This window comes from Macaca mulatta, chromosome 14, assembly GCF_049350105.2.
Source record: "Macaca mulatta isolate MMU2019108-1 chromosome 14, T2T-MMU8v2.0, whole genome shotgun sequence".
In the NCBI taxonomy this organism is placed as follows: Eukaryota; Metazoa; Chordata; class Mammalia; order Primates; family Cercopithecidae; genus Macaca; species Macaca mulatta.
The window spans coordinates 72,720,679-72,746,369 of record NC_133419.1 but is presented as its reverse complement, the minus strand read 5'-3'; the positions used below and the strand labels follow the sequence as shown (position 1 = coordinate 72,746,369).

The following is a 25,691-nucleotide window of genomic DNA, read 5'->3' as shown; positions in this document are numbered from 1 at the left end:
CTGTCGCCAGGCTGGAGTGCAGTGGTGCAATCTCGGCTCACTGCAACCTCCACCTCCAGGGTTCAAGTGATTCTCCTGCCTCAGCGTCCTGAGTAGCTGGGATTACAGGCACGTGCCACCACACCTGGCTAACTTTTGTATTTTTAGTAGAGAAAGGGTTTCATCATATTGGTCAGGCTGGTCTTCAACCCGTGACCTTGTGATCCACCCTCCTTGGCCTCCCAGAGTGCTGGGATTACAGGCGTGAGCCACCGCGCCCAACCTGGCCTTGTAATCTTAACCAGTCATTTACCCTTTGTAAGACTTGGGCTTCTTTCAGAGGATCAAATGAGATCATAAATGTCAAGTATCTCTTGCATAGTAGGCAGCTCAAGAAATGTGAGCTCTTTTGAACTCCACCATTAAAGAGCTTTGCAAAACAGTGAATTGTGCTCCCTGAGCCTGTATAAATATCTCTGGGCACCTGTGATACTTACCACACTTGTTTCATTTTCTCTCCTCCAGCTCAGAGTAAGAGCTCCTTGTGGGCAAGATTCATGTCTGATTCATTTCAGTGTCTGTCAATGCCCAGCACAGAGGCTGGCTTGGAGATGTAACTTTAGTTTTGTTGAATGAGTAAAGGCCACACCTTTGCCCGAAGAGGCCAGGTTTTATGATTGGCTTTTCATTGTCTCTTTTTTACTGGAAATTTTGTAGGATTCCTGAACTTCACAAAAGGTGGCTCAAGTACCAACACTGTTTGAGAAGTCTGAGCCACTTTTGTGTCTCACTGCTGTAGTGTGACAGGTTTCCTGGCAGCCAGCCAGGAGGCCTGCTGTGGGGCCAGTAGGTGGCGCCTATGACTCTTTCCCACACCTTAGGTCCTGCACAGGCCTTTGCTTCTCACCACAGCAGCTGCTGACTCTCTGAGAAATGCATATATTAATAGCTCTGAGCAGGGGTACCCAGATGAAGGTGCCTTGGGCCGCTCCCTCCTGTTTATGGCCTTGTATTGTTGGATTTTCATGTGTCATGCAGTCTCAGCCTTGGCACACACTGCCTGGGGAAGCCAAGATGTTTGCCATAGAGGATCCCAGGAGGTCACTCTGGAAATGTGTGCCTCTGGCCCATCCTTTCTGGCATACTCTGCCTCTAGGAAGTCATCCCTGTGGCTCGCTTGCTCTGAACTGTACTCTCATGGCACCTTCCTCTAGGTTGCTTGCTGGTATGTTAGCTGTTTGCCCAGTGCATAGCTCTCCAGTGAATGCTTGGAAGGCAAGGATACCACAGAATTCATCACAGTATCCTGAGTGCCCTGCTCAGAGTCCTGTAATAATCAGTCCTCAGGAAGAGTTTATGGAATGAATGGATGCATAATAAGTAGTACCTCAAAAATTGTTATCCACATTGAAGGGTATTCTGCAAACAAACTAGCCTTACTCTGCAAAAAATGTCAATATCATGAAAATCAAAGAAAGGTTGAGGAACTATCCTAGATGAAATTGAAACATATGCAGTGTTTGGCCCTGATATTGATCCTGGCTTGCATCTGGATCACAGGGGGAGATTGCTGTAATGAATATTGGGATAATTGAAGAAATTTGAATATGGGCTGTATATTAGATTAAAATAGTATATCAATGTTAAATGTTCTGAATTTTCTCTTCATTAGTGGTTCTGTAAGAGAATGCTCTGGTACTAGGTACCAGGTGCATGTACCAATACATCTGGTACATGCTCAATGAAGTATTTGGGGGTAAAGGGGCATAGTATCTGAAATTCTCACATGGTCTAGCAAAAAAACAGAAAAGGAATAGAAAAGCAAATGAAGCAAATGTAAACAGGATATGAGTGAAGGCTGTTTATTTATTTATTTTTTGAGATGGAGTTTCGCTTTTTTTGCCCAGGCTCGAGTGCAGTGGCACAATCTCGGCTCACGGCAACCTCCGCCTCCCAGGTTCAAGCGATTCTCCTGCCTCAGCCTCCTGAGTAGCTGGGATTACAAGCATGCACTACCACACCCGGCTAATTTTGTGTTTTTTAGTAGAGACAGAGTTTCTCCATGTTGGTCAGGCTGGTCTCGAACTCCCGACCTCAGGTGATCCGCCTGCCTTGGCCTCCCAAAGTGCTGGGATTACAGGCCTGAGCCACCGCACCTGGCATGAAGGCTGTTTGAAGGGGTGTGTGTGTGTGTGTGTGTGTGTGTGTGATTTTTGTAACTGTTCTATTAGTTTGAAATTATTTCAAAATAAAAAGTTAAAAAATAATCTAAGCACTTTAATGTGTGCCAAGTTTCTGAAAGAGGATGGGACAAAGAATGATCACCCAGTGCTGCCCTTTATTCAGTTGATCCAGCAGGTATTCGTTGAGGCTGTGGTTCAGCTCCTCCACTGTGGGCCTCAACAAACAGAACAATTGTCGTAATAGCAACTAAGATTTGGAAAATGTACGTGCCCTCACAAACATTATCTCCTTTGGTCATCTCAGCACCCGTGTTAGATAGGGCTGGCAGGCTGATAGAGTAAGATGACAGGTTCAGAGACGGTAGTGGGGTCTGCCCACAGTCACACAGGCTGGAAGAGACAGACAGAGGCAGGCTCATATATAGGTCAGTTTTTTCCAAAGGGGATGCTTTCTAGGCCTCCCTATCTGTGTGTGTAAAAGGAAGATTTGGACTGATTAATCTCTGCAGATCATTCTTTTAAGTTCAGAAATTTTAAAGTTTTCTGTGATAGGAAATAGCCAGTTATGAAACATGCAGACACATTCCACAGTACACTTGCATTTGTGGTAGGTACTGCATACCTGCCAACCTCTCCCCTCCCTCACTGCCTTCACTCCCTTGGGGTTCTCCAGGCAAGACAGAATGCTCCGTGGGCCATCTCACTGGGAGTGAGAGCATCTGGAGAGCTTCTTTGCGGAAGGGTCCCCAGCTAGGTCTTGGAGAAGGGTTCTCAGTTCAAGTAGCAAATGCAGAAGTTGCTGGAGAGGCCTTGCCTATGGAGTTGAAGCACCAAGACCCTGCCTGAAGTCTGCTGTCTCAGGCTGGGGGTCTATGAGCAGCCTTTGCTCCCTTGCCCTGCCCCTCCCAGCCCTGGCTGGCAGGGTAGATAAGGCACAGATGGAGGCTGCCTGGGGATTCTGGCCCCAGGCACCTTGCCTCTGCTCAGACAGCAGGGCCTGGTGCTGTTATTACTGTAAACAGGGCCTTCTGTGAGGCTCCAGCCAGGGCCCTGTTGCCCAGATAGCAATCATGATTGGGTCTGCATGGCTCAGTGCTTCCAGGCCTCTGATGCAGGTGGGATAGGGCTCCCTACCCTTCAGCCCGTCCCCAGCTGCAGCTGAGGGCTGGTTCATGTGAAGGATCCGGAAATCAGTTGGAACAATGCATCATTGAAGTTCAGTGGCCGCTTTGTATTGATTGGTCCTAAAGAAAGAGGAAGAAAAATCAAGTGGTACCTCCCTCCCCTGAGTGGAAGAGCTAGTTAGCCAGAATAACTCAAAACTGCCCCTGTGTCCCTTTCTGGGACTCTTTTCCTCCCTCCTACAAACAGAGCCTGGGGAGTTGTCTTTTCTTTGGAAGTTTTGCTGAGTGCTGTGTCTGCTAGGAGACTACTCAATTTTCATTTTGATGCCGCACATATTTAGAATCATAACATTATAGAGCTGGTAGGGACTTCAGAAATAATTTCATTCAGTTTCCTTCGTTTACTGCAGATAAAAGAGAAGGACCACAAAGACATTTATTGTGGTCACATAGCTAGCAAGTGATAGAGCCATGACTGGAATTTGTGACCTCTAGCCCCTAGGCCTATATCCACAAATGTCCTCAGCCCTGAGACTGAGAAGCTGTACCCACACTCTCCTACATATACATAGAAGCCTGAGTTCTTTGAAAAGGACAAGCGTACAGTTATAAAACAGGTAACTTCCAGCACCAGACAGAAGTATTGGAGAGAAGTTAATGTAGGTAAGTGCTGTAAGACATTCATTCATTCAGACCCTGAGCTTTGTGGTGTGCCAACTGCTATGGCAGGCACCTGGACAGAGAGATGAAGACAAGTTCTTGTTTCTAGAAGGACATGCTGCCTACTGGGGAAGTTAGACCTGTGGATAGTATGATAACTACATTGATACAGGCTAGCACAGGGGATTGTGGTGGCAACAAGGCCATCTGAGGGAAGGCTTCTCAAAAGAAAGTATAGGATTTTTTTTTCCTAATAAAGTTTTATTTTAAAGAAGAGTAATAGTATGGTCATTGTTATAAAAACAACACAACTTCAAACAATACAGAGGCATTCACAGCAGAAAGAGAAAGCTTGACTGCTTCATCGCCTCTTCCCCAATCAGTGATAATAGCTGTTACCTCTTTGGTCTTTAGCCTGCTGGACTCTCCATGATCACTGGTGGATGGGAGCAGGCCGTTTTTCCTGACCGATTTGTCTTTCTCCTGTGGTAATCTTCAGCTCTTGGGCTAGGGAACCTTCCCTCTCCTACCGCTGCCCTTGCCTGGGAATTTTAGACAGTTCATTTATCTATCCTCCAGTAATTTTGAGCACTTATTATGTTCCAACTTCTGTGTATACCTTTTCATGTGTCATCCTAGTTCTCTGTCATTTCTTTAAAATCAAGTGAACACGAATTGGAAAGTGATAAGAATAGCATAAGCTCTTCTTATGCTATTTTCCACAGTGCTTTATTGCATCCCAAGTATTTTTACATATTTTGTTTCACTGTCTCTTCATAGCACCCCTATGTGACATTTATAGTAGGGTTCGTGAGGTGCTCTCCATTTTTTTTAACAGATGCAGAAACAGGCTTAGAGAGCAGGAGCTATCATGTAAATGAAGGAAGCAGTTGAGATTCAGAGAGGCTAAGTCACTCATTCATCCACCACTCCTCACCTAGTAAGTAACAGAGCCTGAATTTTTTTGTGTGGTTTTTTGTTGTTGTTGTTGTTGTTGTTGTTGAGCTGGAATTTCGCTCTTGTTGCCCAGGCTGGAGTACAGTGGCGTGATCTCGGCTTACTGCAACCTCCGCCTCCCAGGCTCAAGCGATTCTCCTGCTTCAGCCTCCTGAGTAGCTTGGATTACAGGTACCGGCCACCATGCCAGGCTAATTTTTTATATTTTTAATAGAGACGGGGTTTCACCATGTTGACCAGGCTGGTCTCAAACTCCTGACCTCAGGTGATCCACCTGCCAGAGCCTGGATTTGAAATGAGATCTTTGCTGCTGATTTTTCTGACCCCCTCTACTGCCTGAGAGTTATGCAAGAGCTTGGATTCAACTCTGGACCTTTTTTTTTTTTTTTTTTTTTTTTTTTTTTGAGATGGAGCCTCTCTCTGTTGCCCAGGCTGGAGTGCAGTGGCGTGCTCTCAGCTCTCTGCAACCTCTGCCTCCCGAGTTCAAGTGATTCTCATATGTCAGCCACCTGAGTAGCTGGGATTACAGGTGCCTGCCACCACGCCCGACTAATTTTTGTATTTTTAGTGAGATGGGATTTCGCCTTGTTGGCTGGCCTGGTCTTGAACTCCTGACCTCAGGTGATCCATCCTTCTCGGCCTCTCAAAGTGCTGGGATTACAGGTGTGAGCCACCATGCCTGACTTCCACCCTGGACTTCTAATGTGGTCTACTCTTGTGTCTACTACCCTGGGCAGTCCCCAGATAGGGGTCACCTACTGCTACCCTGCCAAGAAGGAGACGTAGTTCATTAGGGAAGGGCCTTCCACAAGTCTGGAGTGAGCCCAGAAAGGCCCACCATGCCCACCCTGCCTCCCTAGCCCCTGGACACAGGCTGCTCTGGCCTGAGTGGCAGCCTGCGTTAAGCATTCTACTCATCATCTCAGGGATGATGGAATCCTAACCTTTTCGGAGATACTGTATTCTGTCACAAGCATTGCTCTTTTTAAAAGAGATTAATTCACTTGCCACATTTTGCCCATTGGTGAAAATCACAGGGGAGAGCAAGGGTGGCTTTCTCAGGCCTCAAAGGCCCTTTCAGCCGCTGTCAGTGGGCAGCCCGCCCCCTAGCTGGCCCAGGACTTTGAAATGACTGCCCACTGGGCATTCACTTGCAAAGCAACACAGTGAAATGCAGGACACCTGGTTTGTGAAATCCCAACTTTTTGAGCTGCTCTGCACAGAGGGGAGGCAGGGGAGGCACCTACCCCGCTCTTTCAGAGTTACTTGTGGTTGGGTTCTCTTGTGGTCCTTTTTTTTTTTTTTTTTTTTTTTAGGCGGAGTCTTGCCCTGTCACCCAGGCTGGAGTGCAGTGGCACGATCTCAGCTTACTGCAACCTCCACCTCCTGGGTTCAAGTGATTCTCCTGCCTCAGCCTCCCGAGTAGCTGGGATTACAGGTGTGCGCCACCATGCCCAGCTAATTTTTTGTATTTTTTGTAGAGATGGGGTTTCATCATGCTAGCCAGGATGGTCTCGATCTCCTGACCTCGTGATCCACCCACCTTGGCCTCCCAAAGTGTTGGGATTACAGGTGTGAGCTGCTACACCCAGCCCGGTCCTTTCTTGATCTACCAGGTGCCACCACTCCTTACGAAGTTCTGTTTTAATCCTTAAAACCACCTTGCACAAGAGAGATTAATATCTTCCATTTCATAGCTAATAAATGACAGAGCTAGAATCTGAACTCCAGCCTTTGGACTCCAGGATTATTGCTTTTTTTCCATTACACCTCAGCCCCAAGAGACTGCAAAGAACGATGCTCAGTCAAGAAGCTGGGCAGGGCTGAAAAACTGGAGTCTCACTGAAGAACATCAAGATTTCCTCCTCTGAATGGCCGCTCAGGTTTGTAGAGTCCTTTCCTTCATGTTTCAGTGCCGCCTCCTAAAACTCCTGTGACTCTGGGAGGAATGTGATCCTCAGTGGACCTATGAAGAGACTGATGCTTAGCCAGATGATGTTCCTTCCTTTAGGGCATTAGAATAGTAGGTGGGAGAGCTAGAGCTAGAACCCAGGTCTCCTCACTCTCCCGAGATTCAGTGAATCCCGAGATTCATTGCTGAATGAATGAACAAAGTGCCTGGAGCCAGCCTCGCTGAATTATCCAGGTCATCCTGTGTGATCACATCTTAGAATCCCTGGATATTGGCCAACCTGCCACTACCAGCTTGAGAGTGCAACACTTTGTTCCATCAAAATGATGGAAGTGAGATAGGATAGTAGGATCTGTATTGAATACCTGCTATATGCCCAAGGCTGGGATCTTGTAAATTAGAGATTATTATCCCAAAGGTCAGAAGACTGAAAATTAGAGTTGATTTGCTTAGAGTTATCTAGCTGGATCAGAATTCAAATCAAGGTCTGACTTACTCCAACACCCTGTATTCGTCCGCTTCTTTTTATTAGACTGCACTCAGCCCTTGAGGGATAGTAGGAGGAGGCATTTCAATCTTCTTTCTTCAGCCCTACCTCTAGAGCAGTGCTGCTTCCACAATTTTCTATTGAATTCTAATGAATTTTCTATGTTAAATTTTAATGAAGTTAGCCCAGCTAATTTTTTGTATTTTTAGTAGAGATTGGGTTTCACCATGTTAGCCAGGATGGTCTTGATCTCTTGACCTTGTGATCCACCCACTTCGGCCTCCTAAAGTGCTGGGATTACAGGCGTGAGCCATGGTGCCTGTCCTTGAAGAGGGTTCTGAGGCTCTTTCAAAGGCTCCACAGCAAGAGCTACTGGGAGAGATTTGTGATATCCCTCTTAGATGTGGCAGTGCAGGACAGTAGCACGCATGCCAGGAATCTGTCAAACCTTTAGACTGAGCTTTTATTCTAGTCTCCATTACTGATTTCATGGGGGCTGTGAACACCTGATCATTATATGTAAAAAAAATTTTTTTGAGTGTGTGTGCTCCTATGCACTTTTCTGGAAGAAATTCAGTTGTAGTCACAAAAGAGCCCCTAGCTCAAAAAGGTTTATGCCCACTGCCTTGGCCTCCTAGTCTGACATTTGAGGCCTTGTGTTGGCTCTGCATACCTCAGCAGCTGTCTGTTTCTTTGCTGTGAACTTCCACCCAGATGGAGCTGCCCGATGGTCTCTGAATGTTCCTTTCCGGCTTTGCAGTTATATCCTGTTTCTTGCCTTGATTGACGTGCACTTCCTTCCACTTCTCTAAACTCTTCCCCTTCTTCAAGACACAATTCAAGTTCGTTGCCTCAGAAGCCTCTGATTTTCTTCAGCCTATCCTGATTTTCTAGCCTTTTGGACTGAGGGTCAGAGAAGCGAGGCCATCCCATCAGGATCATAGGGTCAGAACCATGCGCTCTCTACCCTATCACATGACCTGCTAAACGAGGAGAAGAGGTTTTGTAAATTAGACAGGATTCTTAGCTTCTTTAACATTCTTTAACATAGAAAATTGTTTCTGCATAAAAGAAGTTTAACATTATATATAGTAAGAGACCTTCACCAGAATAAATCCTCCAAACTAGAGGTAAGAAAGGAAGGTTTCCTAACCTCTCTTAATACTCTCCCCTCACATGTTGTGCCCCAGTCATACCAAACATCTTAGGGGGTCTCATGTACCCCATGTCTGCTCTGGGTGAGGAGGACCGCCTGTACCTGGAATACTCCTTCCCCTCCCTCACCCCCTTTTTTTTGGCCAGTTCCCCTTTATCAGCACCTCCCCAGAGAGGCCTTTTTGGCCACTGAGACTGGGTTAAATTTCCTTGTTGTGCACCTGCAACGCAAAGTCCCATTCATAGCACTCATGAGATGTGCAGTTCTGTGGTCTGTCTCCCCCTTGGGCTTTGACAGTACCTTTGAAAGTATTTGAGAGAAGCCTTAGTACATGATGTTTCTCATCATCCTCTCAAGCCTTAGTTACCTGCTAACATCAGCAACACAGAGATTTTATTTGACCTGGTCTGTAGGGACATTTACTATAGATCGTGGCACAAGAATGGTGCTAGGACTCAAACCCAAGCCTTTGGACTCTCCGTCCTTTGGCTAGAACCCACTGAAAAACAGCCTCCTAGCTTCCCAAACCCCTTCCTCCTTTTCTTGGCACTGTGTTCTTTGATATACTGTCTTGAGCCGTGTCTTCTCCTCATCCTTATCCAGAATCTAGCACAGGACCAAGTGCATGTCATACCGATTCACTGAAATCAGTGTAGTGTTTGTCTTTCATGTTATCTAGAGCCAGGTTCTGTCTGGAGGAAGGGTGGTGAGGTGAGGAGGAGCCTGGCTTTAGAGTCACTGCCAACCGGTCACTGCACTGCCCATTAACTAGCTGTGCGACCTGAAACAAGTCATTTCCTTTCACCTAAGTGAGCCTGTTACCTTATCCCTGAAAAGAGGCAATTACTCTTAGCACCTTAGGTGGTGTCAAGAGTACCTGGAATCATGAATGTAAAGTACCTGGGGTAGTTCCTGCTTGTAGAAGGTGCTCAGTTCATTCTATTTAACCACCCCTACATTGTTGGTCCCCCTGTTCCTAGGAGCCAAAATTCAGACTTTTAGTGGGATACTTTAAATTCTGTGTTTGTTAATTTATTTAACAATTATTGAGTTTCTAGAATGTGTTAGGCACTGGCATATAGATTCCGGTAGGGTCTGTGTGGACTCTCCTAGGAACCTAATCTATTGTTTCCATCTTTCCTTGGGTTGAAGGATTTTCAATTTCCAAACAACCACAATACAGATAAACTTGAGGAATGTGATCATTTTGTGAACTGAAAACTACCTAGATAAGACATGTCATTAGGCATTCTGTTCCTAGCATTGGGAAATTAAGGAAGAGCTGTGCACTGGATGAGTCAAGGAAGGCTTCCTTCTCAGGAGTCCACAAGCCATAAGGATTGTATTAAATAGCATGAGGGGAGAATTCAAATAGGCAAAGGGGCAGGGAGAGAGCATTCTGGACCAAGGGAGTGAGAGTGTCAGAGTATTAAGATAGGGAGGGACCATTCTTTTCTCAAAGGGTTTGGAAGATAATAAGGGGGACAGACTGACTTAAGGGAAGGAGAAAGGTAGGGGAAGCCTTGATGGGGCAGAATGGCCAGAGGAGCTGAGATTGGGAATGTAGTCCTCAAAGGCCTCTATTTCCCAATTCATACAGCCTCTCTTTGTTGACTGTGCCATTTTTTCTATGGTTTTTTCTACTTTTACATCCATGATAAACCATACACTGAAAATATTCCTCTGTCTTGTTTTAGGCTGTTGTCAGAAGGTGCAGATGTCAATGCAAAGCACAGACTTGGCTGGACAGCACTCATGGTGGCAGCCATCAACCGAAACAACAGGTGAGAGACCTCCTTCCACACAGGGCTCCTTTAGGCAGATCTCTGCAGACCTTGCTCCTTAGCACTCTCCCACCTGGTGTGCCTCCCTGCTGTCTTCTCCAGAGGCAGGGAGATGGATTCAGATGGAGGTACTGGACTTCACCTGGTGCATTGGACTGTATAGTAGCTGTGGACAGGAAAGATGTAGCCTTGAATCCCAGCTCCCTCAGTCATTGGCTTTGTGACCTTAGGCAAGTCATTTGCATTATTGTAGCAACCAAATGTTTGGAAGCCTGTTGTAAGTGGTTGTGTGTATAGGTGCAAGTTATTGTCATGTTCTGTTAACCACCGTCTGTTGATCTTGAGAAGTCTGCAGTTACTGTCCCCAGTGAGTGCTCCTCCAGGGGCTTTTTCTTTGGAGGTTCTGATGGAAACTAGGAAGATGGGGGACTTCTTTCCCTCCCTTTGGAGGCTGTGCTATTTTCCTGTCCCCTCCCCGATCCTATCAGGGTTGTAGCTATTGTATGAAGATTGTAATAGTTTACTTTGTGTAGTGAGTTATCTAATTCTCACAATCACTCCACAAAATATGTAATGCTCATTTTGTAGCTCAGAAAACTGAAACCCAAAGACATAAAGTGATTTATTTGTGCCACATGGACAAGATTTACAACCTGGTTTGGCTGCCTGTAAGATCCATGTTTTTGGGTTTTGGGTTTTGGGGTTTTTTTGAAGTACAGTCTTGCTTGGTCACCCAGGCTGGAGTGCGGTGGCATGATCAATGGTTCGCTGCAGCCCCGGCCTCCTGGGTTCAAGTGACCCACCCACCTCACCCTCCTGAGTAGCTGGAACTACAGTTATGCACCATCACACTGGGCTAATTTTTTTTTTTTTTAAAGATAGGGGTCTCACTGTGCTACCCAGGTTGGTCTTGAACTCCTGGCCTTAAAGTGCTCCTGCACCCTCAGCCTACTAAAGTATTGGGATTACAGGCGTGAGCCACCGTACCCAGCCATGGTCTGTGTTTTTTACTTTATCTCACTGCTACCTCCCGATGCCAGATACCAGCCTAGTGCTGATGCTGCCTTTACATTTCAGTCTGTTCTGGTTTCTGCCTTGGAGTCTGTATAATTCTGGAAGTGCTGGAATGAAGTACACGTTTGCTCTAGCTATGATTGTTCGAAAGAATTTATTAAATAAGAGCAAAAAGAGATATTTTCAAAGAAAGCAGACTGGGTGCTTTAGTAACAGCCATTAAAATTGATAGTTGGAGGTACCAATTTCAATTCTTTCTGCAAGTAGGTGTTTAAGGCGTACTGGCCACCTGTGAAAAGATTGTAAGTGTGAAAGAACAAATGTAACTGGGATTTTATGATATAGAGATAGTACTGCCTCAGCCTGAATGAGAGTTAGCTGTACATGAGATGGGTCTCTCTTCTCTGCTCCTTTGTTGTGGACTTGTTCTCAGTCACTCAGTTTCCTGATTTGCTCTCTTTAGCTCCAAGCACCTATTCTTTTTTCTTTTTTTTTTTGAGATGGAGTCTCACTCTGTTGCCAGGCTGGAGTGCAGTGGCCTGACCTCGGATCCCTGCAAGCTCCGCCTCCTGGGTTCAAGCAATTCTGCTGCCTCAGCATCCCGAGTAGCTGGGACTACAGGCGCACTCCACCACGCCCAGTTGATTTTTTTGTATTTTTAGTAGAGATGGGGTTTCACCATGTTGGCCAGGGTGGTCTCGATCTCCCGACCTTGTGATCTGCCTGCCTTGGCCTCCCAAAGTGCTGGGATTACAGGTGTGAGCCACCGTGCCTGGCGCATCTATTCTTTAAAAGCAAAATTGATATAAATAGTCTTCGTAGTTGAGACCTAGAGTCCAGTCCTGGTTCCAAGCCTTAATTGAATTTCAGAGCTCCATGGATAGCCTGTTTCTTCATCAGAAATTAATTATTTCTATGAATATTAAGTAAATATCTGCCTTTAGCCAGGCCCTGTGCTAGTGTTTGCAGAATCTGAGACCTTGGGGAGTTTGCAGTCTAATGGGGAAAACAAATGCAAGTAAAGAGACATAGTATAGTATGATCAGTGATTTCAGAGCAGTGTGTATGGGATACTATCAAAGCAAAGGGTGTGAGGGGACTCAATGTGGCAGCATAGTAGATTCTCACCATATTCTTTTGAGAATCAAATAAGGTAATGTATGTGCTACAGATTATAAATGGTGGGTTGTTAGTCCCTGATGCCCCCATTAGATCTCTGTACACAAACACACGTGTTATTCTATGCCACTGGTAGTTCACCACATGCACCAGTCTTTTCCCCCAGCTTGTAGGTGTTTCCCTCTGCAAGAAACAGCCAGTGGTGCTAAAGAAGGAGAGATGGAGAGGTGTGTTCCCTTCTGTGTGTAGTATTTTCAAGGTGGAGACTGAATAGGAAACAGCACAATGCTTAAGAATACTGTCAATTAGTGATCAGTTGGCTAGTAGATGTGCTTTTGGGGACACATCTCTTTGAATCTAATGAGTTGTTGGCTTAACTGATTGCTCTGTCTTTATCCAGAGCTGTTAGCAATCAGTGATGCTTGTTGAGAAAAGTGAGAGTGTTGGCTTGTATTTACTTGCTTTGGTTCGTGGGACTAATTAAGTATCCATTTTGTGACCTTCTCTTCCTTCCACTATCTAGGGAGGACAGATTTTTACTGAAAATGGCACACTCTTGGCTTGGATTCATGTGTTCTTATCACAGAATTTTTTTTGGCCCCTACTGTTTGCCACGTACTGTTCTATGTACTTGAAATAACATTGATGAAAAACAGAGATCCCTGCCCACATAGAGCTGCTTTCTGTATTAGTTGTGGTCCTTTGGTAGAGAAAGGCGTGGATAGACAATAAACAATGAGTATAATGGATATGTAAACTATATAATATATTAGAAGATAAGAAGGGCCATGGGAAAAAGGAAAAGTAGAACTTGTTAAAAAGGGAATACCAGGAGTACATTGGTCGGGGTTAGTAGGCCTCATTGTTAAGGTGTGCTATGAGTAGTCTTGAAGGATTATCATATCCAGACCAGCACAATCTGCCAATAAGTTTTTCCTTAGTAGAACTGTACTGGTTTTCATATAATCAATCACCAAATCCTTCCAGAATCATATTGGTCGGGCCTGAAATGCTACCACCTTTGAATTAGATTTTGATGAAGGGAAGATAGAGGGGGAGCACCCTTGATTCAAGGCTGAAAACAGAGAACCTTCACCTCCTTTAGGATGCAGGCAGCCACAAGCTCAAGAGAGAGATCCTCAGAGTAGCCCAATCATTTCACGCTAATGCTGCTTAATAATATGTTAAGTCTTTAGGGATATAGAATACAATAGTCTCTATCCTTAAGGAGCGTAACGTCTTATGAATTTCTAGATCTGTATGTTCTTTTTATTTAGGTTTGAATAGGAAATAACAGTGCTATATAACTACATTTTAAAAATATGTACAATAGTTTAATTTATAATTTATTTTCTCCTTTTATTTCCAAAAAGAGTTTGAAGTGACTTAAATTAAAATACAAATATAAATATACACAGGAGAGGGAAAACTGGATCAAGATCAGAAATCATATTGGTTAAAGAAAAGATAATTGTATAAAGATTGAGCCAGAGATTCTCTTTTCTGAAAATAGATTTATTGTTTTTGTAAAAATCATATAGAAAATAGTAGTCACCTGCATTTCCTCCATCTAGAAATTGTTATATATATGTTTATGTACAAATTTAACATGAATGGGACCATGCTGTATTTATTGTAAATTAAGTAATTAGGGAAATTGAGTATTACTTTAGGTTGAAGTTTCCTGATAGGGCAAAAAAGGGATACAGAGAGTTCTATCTTTGTATATTATATATACATTTTTTTATATTATTATATTTATAATATATATATTATCATTATGTATATCCAGCAAACATATTTAAAAACTCTGTGGTGTCAGGTGCTAATGTGCTAGGCTATCAGGAATTCAGAGAATAAGCAGTCACAGCTTTTGCCTTAAGAAGCTTACTTGGACTGCTGACATCAAGGACTTGAGTAATGTGATGGCCATTGTCTTCAGTAGCCGTGCTGCCAAAGCTTTACCAACATTCTACTAGGACAATCGTTTTGCCAGCCCTAGTAACAGCTTGGGTATAGTATTGACTCAAGGAACAGTCATTGGGGGTCTGGCCCCCTTCTCCACAGTGAGCCCTCTATAAGCCTCATGCCACAAGGCACTTGTTTAGCCTGAGTCTGGGTGTCTCATTCTATATTGCACTCTGACCCAGTCCAGCTAAAGGCTAAGCCACAGAGTCCCAGAATGATCACTGTGACTTAGCATAGCCTTCACCGGCTTGTGCAAATATACACAGCCTTCAGCTAAATTCAATTAGTTTTTCTTTACGAAGGGAAAGAAATCCAATTTTACCAAACATGGACAGACGGTGGAAGGCACTTTGATGTTACAACCTCTCGGTGATGCTTTACTTAGTCACAAGTTCATAAGCAAGAAGGCTTAATTACTTGGGAAAACACAGGATTAAAACTGGACACAATGGCTGAGTATCCGCTCTCGGGCGACTTGATTCGAACCCATGCACCCAGTTCGTGTGTGGTGCAAACTTTGATGTGTGCTATGACAAGCTGAAAGTCATGACCCCCTTGGGGAAGCTCCTTCAGATGGCATTTGCAGGATGTGTAGGCGGAGAGGCAGGGCCTGCCAGGCCTGTTTGCTCAACTTTGATGTCCAAGCAGCCACAGGCCCTGCTATTTGCTCTTCTACTGAGGGATGGATTGGGAGCCTCCTACCTTTCCCAGTGAACAATGATCAGCAATGAAGTGTGACGACTGTTGACCATTCCAGAAGTCTGGCGGACCAGAACAGGGCTTTGGGAGGTACAGAGCCTGGGGGGCCAAAAGCTGTTCATAGGACAGTCATTTCTCCAGATATAGCTTTCCTTAAAGCTCTAGTGTTGTTAGGTGCTTGCAATGGAGATAAAAATAGTCTCATGAGTTTTAGCAGGTTTTAAGTACTCCTTGGCCCTCTGTTCCAGCAGCACTAAGATGTTTGTAAATTGGAAGTTTAAGTTGTTCCTAGTCCCTTAATTACAGTATATGTGCAGAGGATAGTGGTTTGGAAGAAAAATTGTATGACTTAGATTCTTATAATTTCTAATTCATAAAAAAAGATGTCAAAACTTATATCTTATAAAGCAGTAGTACCCAGAACATATAAAGAAGTCTTACAAATCAATAATTTTAAAAAATCAAATTTTTTTAAATGGGCAAAAGATTTGAGCAGATGCTTCATCAAAAAAGAGATGGGTGGCAAATAAGCACATGAAAACATACTCAGTGCAAACTCAAGTCACAATGAGATACCACTACATACCTACTACGGTAGCTAAAATTTAGGAAAACTGACAATACCAAGGGCTGACAAGGGTACAGCACAATATTGATAAATCACTGATAGGAATGCATAATGGTATAGCCACATTGGAAAACACTTTGGCAGTTTCTTATAACGGTAAAGTATACATTTACCATACCACACAACAATAGCAACTCCTAGGTATTTGTCTAAGAGAAATAAAAACATACATCTGCAGAAATACCTGTATGTAAATATTTATAGCAGCTTTATTCATGACCACCAAAAACTAGAAATAACGCAAATGTCCATCAACTGGTGAATGGACAAATTGTGGTACATCCATACAGTGAAAACAGCCAAACAAACAATAACAACAACAACAACAAAAGCACCATGCTAAGCTAAAACCAACACAAAAAACCACCTACTCTGTAATTCCTTGTATATGACATTCTGGAGAAGACAGAACTTTAGGGACAGAAATCAGATTGGTGGTTGCCAGTGTTTGGGAATGGGTGGAGAATATATAGGAACTTTGGGGGATGATGGAGAAGTATTCTGTATCTTGATTATCGTGTAGGTTACATGAGTGTATATAATTATCAAAATTCATTAAATTATATATCTTGAAAAGGATGAATTTTATGATGTGTAAATGCTACTTCAGTAAACTGACTTTAAAAACTTTAAAAAGCTGTCATCTATCTCTTAATTTTCATTATTAATTGTGACCAGTGGCATACTGAGAATTTATGTTAGTAGTATCAAAATTAATTCATATTGTTAATGGTCACCTGGAATGTTGTGAATTCTTATTGTTGATGATATCTCACATTAGGGTGATATGCATTCTGATTTTTAGTAGGGAATGAAGATTTGTCAGTTCCTACTATCAGTGATGTAATGAAGTGTAATTACTGATGAATAGTGATAAATTCACTTTATGAGTAGTATACAGTGGACTTGTATAAGTTCATAAAGTATATGATTCTTCATTCCAGCAAGGAGAAAGTTGAGGGTACAGACTGGGAGCTTGCCTCTCCCCCACCATTCTTGGGTTCCTTATCTCTGGACTGGCATGCAGGGAGACCACCTATATAGTGAGGCCATTGTGGTGCTTCAGGAACCAAAGATCCTGAAAAGGGAGGCTGGTGTGGGGAGATTTTGATTTGATCCTGCTTGGGCTTGGTGGTGGCTTTTGCAAGCCCCTCCCTCAGAGAAGGTGAGAACTGCAAGGCAGAGCATGAAGCACAGCAGAACTGTTTGAAATTCCCCGCAAGAGTCTCCCTCCCTCCTTCTGCCTTTTCTCCCCGAGTGCATTTCATCATTGTCGGAAGGACTGGTTCCCGGCACTGCCTTCCCTGCTTGGCCAGGGTCCCTGAGGAACTGAGCTAATGAGTGGATAACACGCATTTGCCAAGGCCTTCCTGGATGTGGTACCTGGGCTTTGTTAATTTTAAAGGGCTGCCATCCTTGGCTGAAGACCATTCAATTCCCTCTCACAGCAGTCATTTATTTTTAGCATTTGCTTATTTTCCCTCTGCCTTACTAAGGGGAGAAGGTGCATTAAACCCTGTCTTTAAAAAAACAATAGGCTAAGCCAGATTGCTGTCCTACAGAAGAGGTTTTAAAGGCCTTCCTTTGTGGACCCCAACAGCTCCATGGGTGTTCTTAGAGTGAAGAGCAGGTGCTGCTCTTGCAGCTAGACCACTGGCAGCCTCCCTGGGAGGCTGTCCTTCCTTGCTGGCTAGCTGTAGGTGGGGCAGGTAGAGTACCAGTGTACCTGTGCTTGAAAGTAGGTCCTTAGGGAGCCTAACCAAGCACGTGAAAGTTGGTCCTTAGGGGCATAGAGCCTTTTCCATCTTCTAACCTACTCTTGGTCTGGCTTCATGCTGTAGAGTAGGGCTTCCTTCTGCCCAAGGAGGCTGGGCTTTGTGCTGTGTGATCTCCTGACTGTAGTAATGATGATGGCAATAGCTGATTGGGTGCTTTCTGTGTGCCAAGCCCATGTCAAGCACTTCCCATGTTGGGTCTAATCCTCAGGGCAATCTTGAAAGGGAGGAATTATTATTCCTATTTTACAGATAGGGAAAATGAAGCTCAGAGTTGCCCAAGGTTGTCCAGTTAGTAAAAGAAGGAGCCAGGATTTGAAGCTGGGTCTTTCTGAACCCCAAACCCTTGCTCTTTCCACTGAACTACACTGCCTATGGAGGGAAGGGGCAGGGAGCAAGGCCATGGGATGGACCGAAGGATGCTGGGACCAGGAGTCAAGTCGGCTCTATCAGGGTTTCTTGATGCTCCATGATGTATTAGATGGATTTTGAGAAATGTAAAAACAGACAAGCCACTCTCCTTGTTCTCAAAAAGCTGACAGTCAGAAAAGGGATAAAAGTCCCACTTTGGAGAATGAGGCAGAATGTGTTAGTGCCACGGAGAAGAAAACGTAGAGTGCTGTGAAGGAGATGATGCTGTGTAGAGGCAGCATCATGAAAAAGAGGCCCTTTCAGAGGAGTCAGTCCTTGAAAGATGGACAGGATTTGATTGGTAACATAGGGAGTAGGGGGAGAGCATTTCCAGAAGGACCATTGTGAGCATAGGCTCACAAAGTTGGAAAGTAGAGATATGCTAGTAGGAGCAACTGGCAGGGAACCCTAGAACATGGGACGCCTGAGCAGGGTACCTTGATATAGGCTGGCTTTTGTTATGGCCACCAGCCCAGTGCAGGACAGTAACCAGTATTCCCCAGCAAGGAAGGGTGGGTGAGGGTGCTGGCCAAGTGCCCAGAATGCCAGCACCGTGCCCCCAGAAAAGTGTGCTGGGCTTGACGTTTCTCCCACCCCTACTGCTATGACCGATTATCTCTGAGTAACAAAGAGTCATTTCTAATCCCATTTGGAATCGTTGCTCAAGATAATCCTGTTTTGTGGTAATGATATTCCAATTCCAGCATGCACCCGTAGTTTGGCAGACACATGCCTTAACCCCAGGCTTCTCAAGACACTGCTCCCTGGAAATCAGTGCCAGCTCATTTGCCTAACCTGACAGTCTCAGGGTACACTTCCTGGGCCCAATGCTCTATTCTGTCCTGGGGTTCTGTGTTCAGTGCTGTCTTCATGGAGAGTGGCAGTTGGGGATAGGAGAGCATCCAGTGTTCATTCAGTTCAGCTGCTTAGGGGAGGGTGCTCCATCTCTAGGAACTGTGAGATGGTCTAGTCCTGTACCTCTTCTTCGAGAGACTTCTTTAAAAACAACTGTACCATAAGCTGCTGATTTTAACAGAGCTGCCAGGCTGGTGGGCCAGGGGTTGGCAGTAGATACGATTTCTGGCTTTTAGTAAGATATTTGGATATCTCTAATGACATCTATATGAGTAAAATTATGATGTAAAAAATAGTATAGTCAGACTAATAAATGTAAATGATCTGGTTCATTGTTTATGTATGAATGGACATCAGACTAGAGAGCAGGCTTGAGTGGTGAGCCATGGGGCCTTGTCCTGTTCAGTATTTTATATCACTGATTTCATTGAGGTCATTGATAAATTCCAACAGAGTAAAGGAAGCTTGAGGAGGTACTAATATATTGGGTGAAAAAATAGGGGACATTAAATAAAACCTCAGTGGGCTAGAGCAGTGGTTAAATCTGTGTTGATAAAAACTAACAGGGATAAGTATATGGGTCAACAATTAAAATAAAAACCAACTGTAAAACCCAGCGTGCAAAACTTAGCAATACTAAAAGTAAAGCCTAGAAGCTGACTAAAAACCCATTATGTTGTCTGCTGTGCAACATCAGGCCCCAGAAGTGAATTGATTCAACAAATATTGACTGCCCTGTATAGGCTCTATGTGTGAGGAGACGGAAATAGTCAAGGCACAGTCCCTGCTTTTGGGAGCATCCGGTCTACTTATGTATACTATGGTAGTGAAGAATAGGGGCTCTGGAGTGAAACTGCCTGAGTTGAAGACCTCACTCTGCCTCTTAAAGTTCTTAGCTTCCCCATCTGCAAGATGGGAATAACAGTGGCACCTACCTCGGCATAAGGTGGTTGCAAAGATTAAAGTGCACGTAAAACTATTTAGTGTAGTGCATAAGTAGGTATCTGCTGCTATTAATATTGTTTTTCTTTTTATTGTTACTTTCACCCGAGTCTAAGAGATATGCCAGCCTGATCATACTGTTCCGGATCATTTGCCTAGAGAGAGCCTAGTCTGGGTCCATACTATAATAAGTCCTAATATCTAGGGCCTGACCACACTGGCCTTAGGTTTGGTGAGCATGTATTATGAACCACAAATTGAAAGACATGGAAGTGTATTTAGAACTAGGCTGAGGATGTAAAATTGGGATTATCTTGGAAACCCTGTTGTGGGTGATCTTGATTCCCTGGCCATCTGCTTAACGTGCCATGCCTTCCTTGAGCCTTGCCCCTAATTACATCACCTCTGTCTGGGTTCACCACTGATTTTACCCTTGTCCATCTCAAACAGACTCCTTCTTATCCCAGCTAGCTGGTATGACCTGCTTTGCTTTAACTGCCATCTGAAAATATCACTGTTCCTGGTACTATGCAGTAAGGGCTTAGTAACTATGGGATAATAAGACAGACCAATGGATGGTCGGCTGGGTGAGAGCCAGTGTGGTTTAGGGGAATGTACACCAAGTTTAGACTCAGACAGACCTGGATTCGAATCTTGGTTCCTGTGCTTATTTAATGTGTACACTTGGGTAACATATTATCTTGCTGAGCCTTAGTTTACTTATTTATAAAATAGGACTGGTACCTCATCGCAAGTTGTTATAAGGATCTGAAATAGTGAATATAAGGTGTCTAACACACTGTGGCTGCTTTGTTATAATTATTGATCTTTGCCTTTTGAGGTAAATAAATAAAAATTATCCTCATATGAGGAAACTGGAGCACATTTTCTATACAGGTACCTTATTTCCTACCCAATCTTTAATTCATTTCCTTGGGAATCTGGCTTTAAAAAGAAAACTGTTCTCCCTGCCCTCTTTACTCTCGCTCATGTCCCATGCCACAGGACTTGTAGATTTAACAAATGCTAGTGCCTTTGGTTGGGCCACCCGGCTTTCCTGACCAGCCAGAGACCAGGTTACTGAATGAGCCACAACTCATTTGACTTTCCAGCAGACCTCCTGAACTGTGACCTCTTCACTTCCTCCCCTCATCGAGGTGTGCACTGGGTTGAGAAGAGGTCACTCTTTGTCTTCTCCTTGGGACCCGTGACACTCATCACAGTGATCCTATGCTTCAGATGTGGGGGGTGGGGAGGAGGAGGAGTTAGGAGAGCTTCTTCTGAAGCTCAACATTGTGTAGGGATGACCTGGAGCTGAGATCACTGCCCTTCTTGCTTCACCAACTCCAGCTGCTCGCCAGCCGTCTTTGACACGCGCCTGGCCCAACACAAGCCTGAGCTCACACCACAGGTTTTCTCGCTCTTGCCTAAACAATGTGAGCACCCCAACCCCCTCTGGCCACTGAAAGCAGAAAGCCTAAACATCGATCGAAGTAACTGCCCTCCTATTTATTGTGACTCCCCACCACCCTGAAAGCAAGAGCCCATCACGGTCAGTGTGAGCCAACCTTCCTACATGTGCTCCCACTTTTAATCTAATTACAGCCTGATCAGCAAATTAATTTCGCTGTGGCTCCAAAGGGAGTTCCATGAATCTCAGGAACTGCCGCTTAGGGACCACCCTCCTGTTCATTTCCTCAGCTTTGTCTGGGAACTTTCTGTAGCCCAAGAAGGAGCTACTACTCAGAAGAGGAAGATAGAGGTTTTCCACAGCTAAACCACCTGCAGCCTAGTTGGGACCTTCATGTGGGAGAAGGCTGAGCAGGGCAGAGACAGCTGCTGTCCATCTTTCTCTCCCATGTTCCATCAAATAAAATAGTGATTTCATTTATTCGTCTTTCATTTATTTATTCATGCACTCATTCAGAAAACATCTATGATCCAGGCACTGGGCAGGGAGCTGGGAAATAAAGTTGAGACATGGCCCTTACCCCCATAGCTAGTGGGAAAGGCAAATAAAAGTAAGCAGGCCATCATGATACAATATGAGGGTCACCTACCATGGGGTTGAGAACTGGGTGCTGTGCAGACACAGAGAAAGAGCATGGACTCAGATTGGGAATCAGAGAAGATTCAGTTGAGTTGGTGATGGCATCACCAAGGAGCCCTGAAGGTGAATGAACACCAACCAACTGAAGGAGGGGACAGGAGGTGGCATCTTTGATGGCCCTTGGTGTACTTCAGGGAGTTCATTGTTTTCACTGGGTCTTTAATGTTTCAGCCCCAAAGATTACTGGATCATATAGGAATTAGGACTTCTATAATTGAGAGACTCCCTGAAAGGGATTAACTTCTGAAACAAATGGTCAGGTTCAATTAATATATAAATAAAAGAGATAGGACTTCAACCCTTTTTGAAAAAAATCATCCTTCTATGTTGCTGTATGTATATCCAGCCTGTTGCTTCTAACTGCTGCATCGTGTTTCATAGTGTGTGACTACCACATTTACCTTATCCATCCCCCGAGTGGTGGCACTTGATGGCCCACAACTCCCCACTGCCACAGAATGCTGGGATGAACCATTTCTTGTGTTGCCCTTTATGGACCTGCATAAGAATTTTTCTGGGAATTATATAGTCAGGAGCAGAAGTGCTTGGTCATAGGGTAAGGTGCTTTAATGAAGTCCTACACGGTTGGCTTCCAGAATGGCTGTACCAGTCTGTACCCTAACAGTGCATGAAGAGTCCCAGATCCTCATGTCTTCACCAACACTTGCCATTTTTCAGCTGTCTAACATTTGTCAATATGTTGAATTTACAGTGATACCTCATTTTAATTTGCATTTCTGTAATAACAAATGAACTTGAAGATTTTCTTTATATACCTAGTAATAATCTTTTTTTAGTTTCCTCTTCTAGGCTGTTCATATCCTTGCCTTATTTTTGGGGGGTCTTCTTTTTCTTTTTTCTTTTTTTTTTTTTCTATTTCCTTTTTTTGAGACAAGAGTCTCGCTCTGTTGCCCAGGCTGGAGTGCAGTGGTGTGACCTTGGCTCACTGCAACCTCTGCCTCCTGGGTTGAAGTGATTCTCCTGCCTCAGCCTCCCAGTTAGCTGAGATTACAGGCGCCTGCCACCACACCCAGCTAATTTTTGTATTTTTAGTAGAGACGGGGTTTTACCATGTTGGCCAGGCTGGTCTCCAACTCCTGGCCTCAAGTGATCTGCTTGCCTCAGCCTCCTGGAGTGCTGGGATTATAGGCGTGAGCCACTGTGCCTGGCCTGTTGGGCTTTCTGATCCTAGCATTTCTGTCAAAACCTTATTTGGGGCAAAGTGCTCCTACAGACTGTTAACCACCTGAAAGTCAGTATTGGGAAGTGAAGGGAATTTTATTGCCCCCATAATCTAATGGGAAAGGCAAATAAAAGTAAGCAGGCCATCATGATACAATATGAGGGTCACCTACCACAAGGGTGAAAACTGGGTGCTGTGCAGACAAAGAAAACGAGCATAAAAGAGGGAATAAAAGTCAGTATTGGGAAGTGAATATAACATACTTATGCCATAGACATTCTCTGCTTCCCCAAATTAGTAAGGGTAATAGGGTATCTGGAGATTATCCCTAGCCTTTGAGGGTTGTACTACCATGAGAGGCCAAATCTTTAGCTGGTTGACAGAATGGCTAATAATTTTTTTTTTTTTTTTTTTTTTTGCCCAGGCTGGAGTGCGGTGGCACAACTACAGCTCACTGCAGCCTTGACCTCCTGAGCTCAAGCGATCTTCCTGAGTAGCTGGAACTACAGGCATGTGCCACCACACCTGGCTAATTTAAAAATTTTTTTAAGAGATAGGATCTCACTGTGTTGCCCAGGCTGGTCTTAAACTCCTGGGCTCAAACGATCCTCCTGCCTCAGTCTCTCAGAGTGCTGGAATTATAGGTATGAGCCACTATGCCTGCCAGAGAATTGCTGATATTCTTAAGCCTTTACCCAGTGAGTGTCTGTGGAGTAATTCCTTTGAGTGAAGATGTTTCCTGATACAGAAAAACATAATTGAGTGGCCTGGTGTACTCTGCCTCCTTTAATCCAACTGTTAAGACCGTGAAGGCCTAGCCTTATACCACAGCCCATTTGGTACCAGCTACTCAAATTTAAGACAGTAATAGTGAAACCAGAACCTACCATATGGCAGCCAGTATGCCAGCACCAGAACGAAGGAGAAGTTGCTATTGTCCTATTTAATGGATCAGCTCCAGTAGCAGTGCCTACCTTCCTCTGTGCCGTCAGATTCGGTTCTTATTGCTCACTCTGTATTCTGTATATCAGCCAGGTGGGCTGACTCACCATCATCTCCCCATGTAAGTCACCTCCCAAATGCTGTTTTGAGTTGGGGATTTCTTTCTGCTTCAGCAGAAAACAAAAGAGGCAGAAATCATTCCATTTCCATTGTCTTCTTACTGCTGCTCCTGGATGCTGCTGCTTTTGCCTTGCCTTGACTTTTGGTACCGGTGTAATCCTTGGTTTCTGTCTACTCACTTGGTTTATAATCTATTCTGCCTCACCCTCTAGTTCTTGACCTCTGCCCTCATATACACCTTTGCTGCCTGGTGTGTGGCCCTTGATTTTATTTTGACTGTGAACTTCTTGGCACTCCCTGGTGTTGGCCTACTGCTAAGCCTGTTTTCACCATCCTTGCCTTAGATTTCTCTAACCTGGCTAGCCTCCTACTCTGTTTCTGCCGTGCTGTATGCTATATGCTGTAGTTTCAGTGAGGTTCTTTTGGTGATCAAAGCTAGTGGTGAATCATACTCTTGTAGCCCTGTAGGCCGATCTGGGCTGGCTTCTTCAAGAAGGGCCTGACCCCACTGGAGCTCTTGGTTAGATGCTTTGTAAGTACATGAAGGCTGTTGAACAAAAAACCTACTGGCCATATGGCAAGGTGTTTGATGCCACTGTTGGCTACTGAGCAGCCATGGTTTCTTTAGCCCTGTCTATACCCCACAGTGGTGCTGATGCCTTTTGAGTATTATTAAAAGTGAAGGGAGGGCTGGGCGCAGTGGCTCACCCCTGTAATCCCAGCACTTTGGGAGGCTGAGGCAGGCAGATCATGAGGTCAGGAGATTGAGACCATCCTGGCTGACGTAGTGAAACCCCGTCTCTACTAAAAATACAAAAAATTAGCCGGGCGTGATGGTGGGTGCCTGTAGTCCCAGCTACTCAGGAGGCTGAGGCAGGAGAATGACATGAACCTCAGAGGTGAAGCTTGCGGTGAGCTGAGATAGTGCCACTGCACTCCAGCCTGGGCGACAGAGTGAGATTCTGTCTCAAAAACAAACAAACAAACAAAAAGTTAAGGGAATCTTCTCTGAGGTTTCAGGATGAGTCACTATCTTGGATGCTTACCCCCTTTGGCCTCCAAGTTTGTGAAGTGAATTGCCCATTCCCTTTGATTGGGTTAGCAGCCATAGGGTCGATCCTAGTCGCTCTCTCCACCCCACCCTGCCAGACCACTGTCTGCCCTCCGGGACCAAGGGCAACATACGTGGTTGCTTGGACACGTCCTACAGCCTGCAAATTGGACAGATGGAATCAATACTCATGAACCTGGAGAAGCCCAAGTAGCACAGTTAGTGACACTAGCTGCCTGGAGGGACAGCATGCCATGGGAGGGAGTGTGATTGAATGGTGATTGGACACAGCAGCTGAGGATTAACCAAATTACGTCTCTTTGAGTTTAGATAGACACTTGGATTTTAACACACATCAACTTGTGCAGAATATAGAAGAGCTGCCTTCTTAACACAGGAGTATGCCAGCATGAGTGCTGGGGTGGTCAGGTATAGATCTGGTGCCCATCACAGCCCAGATTCATGTGATTATTGCTAAGATTATACAAACAGAGGGTAAAGAGCTTAGATTTGTGGAGCTTTTTTTTTTTTTTTTTTTTTTTTTTCAATGTGTCAGGCACTATGGAGTTTTACATACATATAACCTGCACAGCAGCCATCATTATCTCCATTATGCTGGTAAGGAAATGAAG

The 25,691-nt window shown here is 44.5% G+C and overlaps 1 protein-coding gene across 6 annotated transcripts in view; it reads left to right on the top strand.

Annotated features, from left to right (window-relative positions):
• The window catches only part of CLPB (ClpB family mitochondrial disaggregase), a 149,751-nt gene that overhangs the window by 21,177 nt on the left and 102,883 nt on the right, over positions 1-25,691 (top strand). For 3 of the 6 annotated variants that reach the window (NM_001261302.1, XM_015115133.3, XM_077961304.1), the window contains 1 exon segment: positions 10,156-10,242. The exons of 2 other annotated variants lie outside the window; for them this stretch is intronic. In NM_001261302.1, the coding sequence (NP_001248231.1) occupies positions 10,156-10,242 (87 nt within the window). 6 annotated transcript variants of the gene reach the window in all.